Genomic DNA, 1,169 nt, shown 5'->3' with positions numbered 1-1,169 from the left:
TTCTCGTTCGTGCCTAGAGCTTCCCGGCCCCGTGGCAACTCCGGTGCCGCTATTCCCGTTCGTGCCTAGCGCTTCCCGGCCCCGCTGCCCCATTCCTTACCGAATGCATGTCCCTTTCGGCTGTCCGCGCTGCTGAGCTCATTTCTTTCGGCTGTTTCCATTTCTTTCTCTGCTTCCTTCTGCTTTTCCTTCCTTTCCTTCTTTCTCTTGTTCTCTGCCCGTTTTACCGTTTTTCTTTATCTATTTCGTGTTTCAGTTTGTCTTTTTTTTTTCTTTTTAATTTCTCTTTCCGGTTTTTTTAAAATTTCTTTTTCTTTCTGTTCTTCTTTGGTTTGGTTTTATTTTTCTTTCTGTCTCTTTGATTTCATGTCTCTTACTGTTTTCATTTGTCCATGCTCCCATTTTAACCGTCTCTGGGTTTTTGCTGCTTTTATTTCTCATTCTGTCATTCTGTTTTAATTTCTTTTCCCTTCTTTCTTTCCTTCCTTCTTTCTTTGTTTCTTTCCTTATTTCTTTCAAGTTTTCCTCAGCCGTTGTTTTATTGTTTTTGTGTTTCTGCTTTTATTTTCCTTTTCCGAAATTCTACTTTTACGTCTCTGTCTTTCTGCATTTATTTGCATTGATCAAGTTCCTGTCTTTTTTTCTTTTCCTGGCAGTATTAATTTGTTTCCTTTCGTGTTTCCATCCCTTCTGTCCGTGTGTCCGTCTTCATTTCTCTTTCTTCCTATTTTGGGAAAAAAGACCCAAACAAAACAGAATAAGAAAAAAAGGATAAAGTGTAAAAAAGAAAAAGTGCCTTTCCCTAATTGTTGGCCTCTGCTCTGGTATACCGCTGGCCCTGACCGTACTCCGCTCGCTCCCGGCAGGGCGGCCGGGGCTGGCCCTGTGCGCGGGCTGCGGGGGCCGCATCCAGGACCCCTTTCTGCTGCGGGTGTCGCCGGATCTGGAATGGCACGTCGCCTGCCTCAAGTGCGCCGAGTGCGGGCAGCCCCTGGACGAGACCTGCACATGCTTCCTGCGCGACGGCAAGGCCTACTGCAAGCGAGATTACAGCAGGTGACCCCGAATGCGCCAACGCTCGTTAAAAAAAATAACCCAGACCCGAAAAAGCACAAAAGCCCCTTAAGCCCCCCGAATTTCCCCCAACGAAAACCCGACTCTCGGCTGCT

At 46.4% G+C, this 1,169-nt stretch overlaps 1 protein-coding gene and 1 long non-coding RNA gene across 2 annotated transcripts in view; one reads left to right on the top strand and one right to left on the bottom strand.

The window, feature by feature from the left end:
- LOC108449340 overlaps window positions 1-494 on the bottom strand; it is a 2,859-nt gene extending 2,365 nt beyond the window's left edge. The window contains exon 1 of the long non-coding RNA XR_001865502.1: window positions 101-494. This is a non-coding gene — a long non-coding RNA (uncharacterized LOC108449340). The remainder of the gene's footprint in view (window positions 1-100) is intronic.
- A 284-nt stretch (window positions 495-778) lies between these two features.
- Window positions 779-1,169, top strand: part of ISL2 (ISL LIM homeobox 2) — a gene marked incomplete at its 5' end in the record, with an annotated part of 4,011 nt that continues 3,620 nt past the window's right edge. Inside the window, 2 exons of the mRNA XM_017745153.1 lie at window positions 779-1,056; window positions 1,100-1,163. Coding sequence (XP_017600642.1) covers window positions 779-1,056; window positions 1,100-1,163 — 342 coding nt within the window. The remainder of the gene's footprint in view (window positions 1,057-1,099; window positions 1,164-1,169) is intronic.

This window comes from Corvus brachyrhynchos, unplaced genomic scaffold (assembly GCF_000691975.1).
Source record: "Corvus brachyrhynchos isolate BGI_N302 unplaced genomic scaffold, ASM69197v1 scaffold309, whole genome shotgun sequence".
Taxonomy (NCBI): Eukaryota; Metazoa; Chordata; class Aves; order Passeriformes; family Corvidae; genus Corvus; species Corvus brachyrhynchos.
This window is presented reverse-complemented; position numbering and strand designations above follow the sequence as displayed.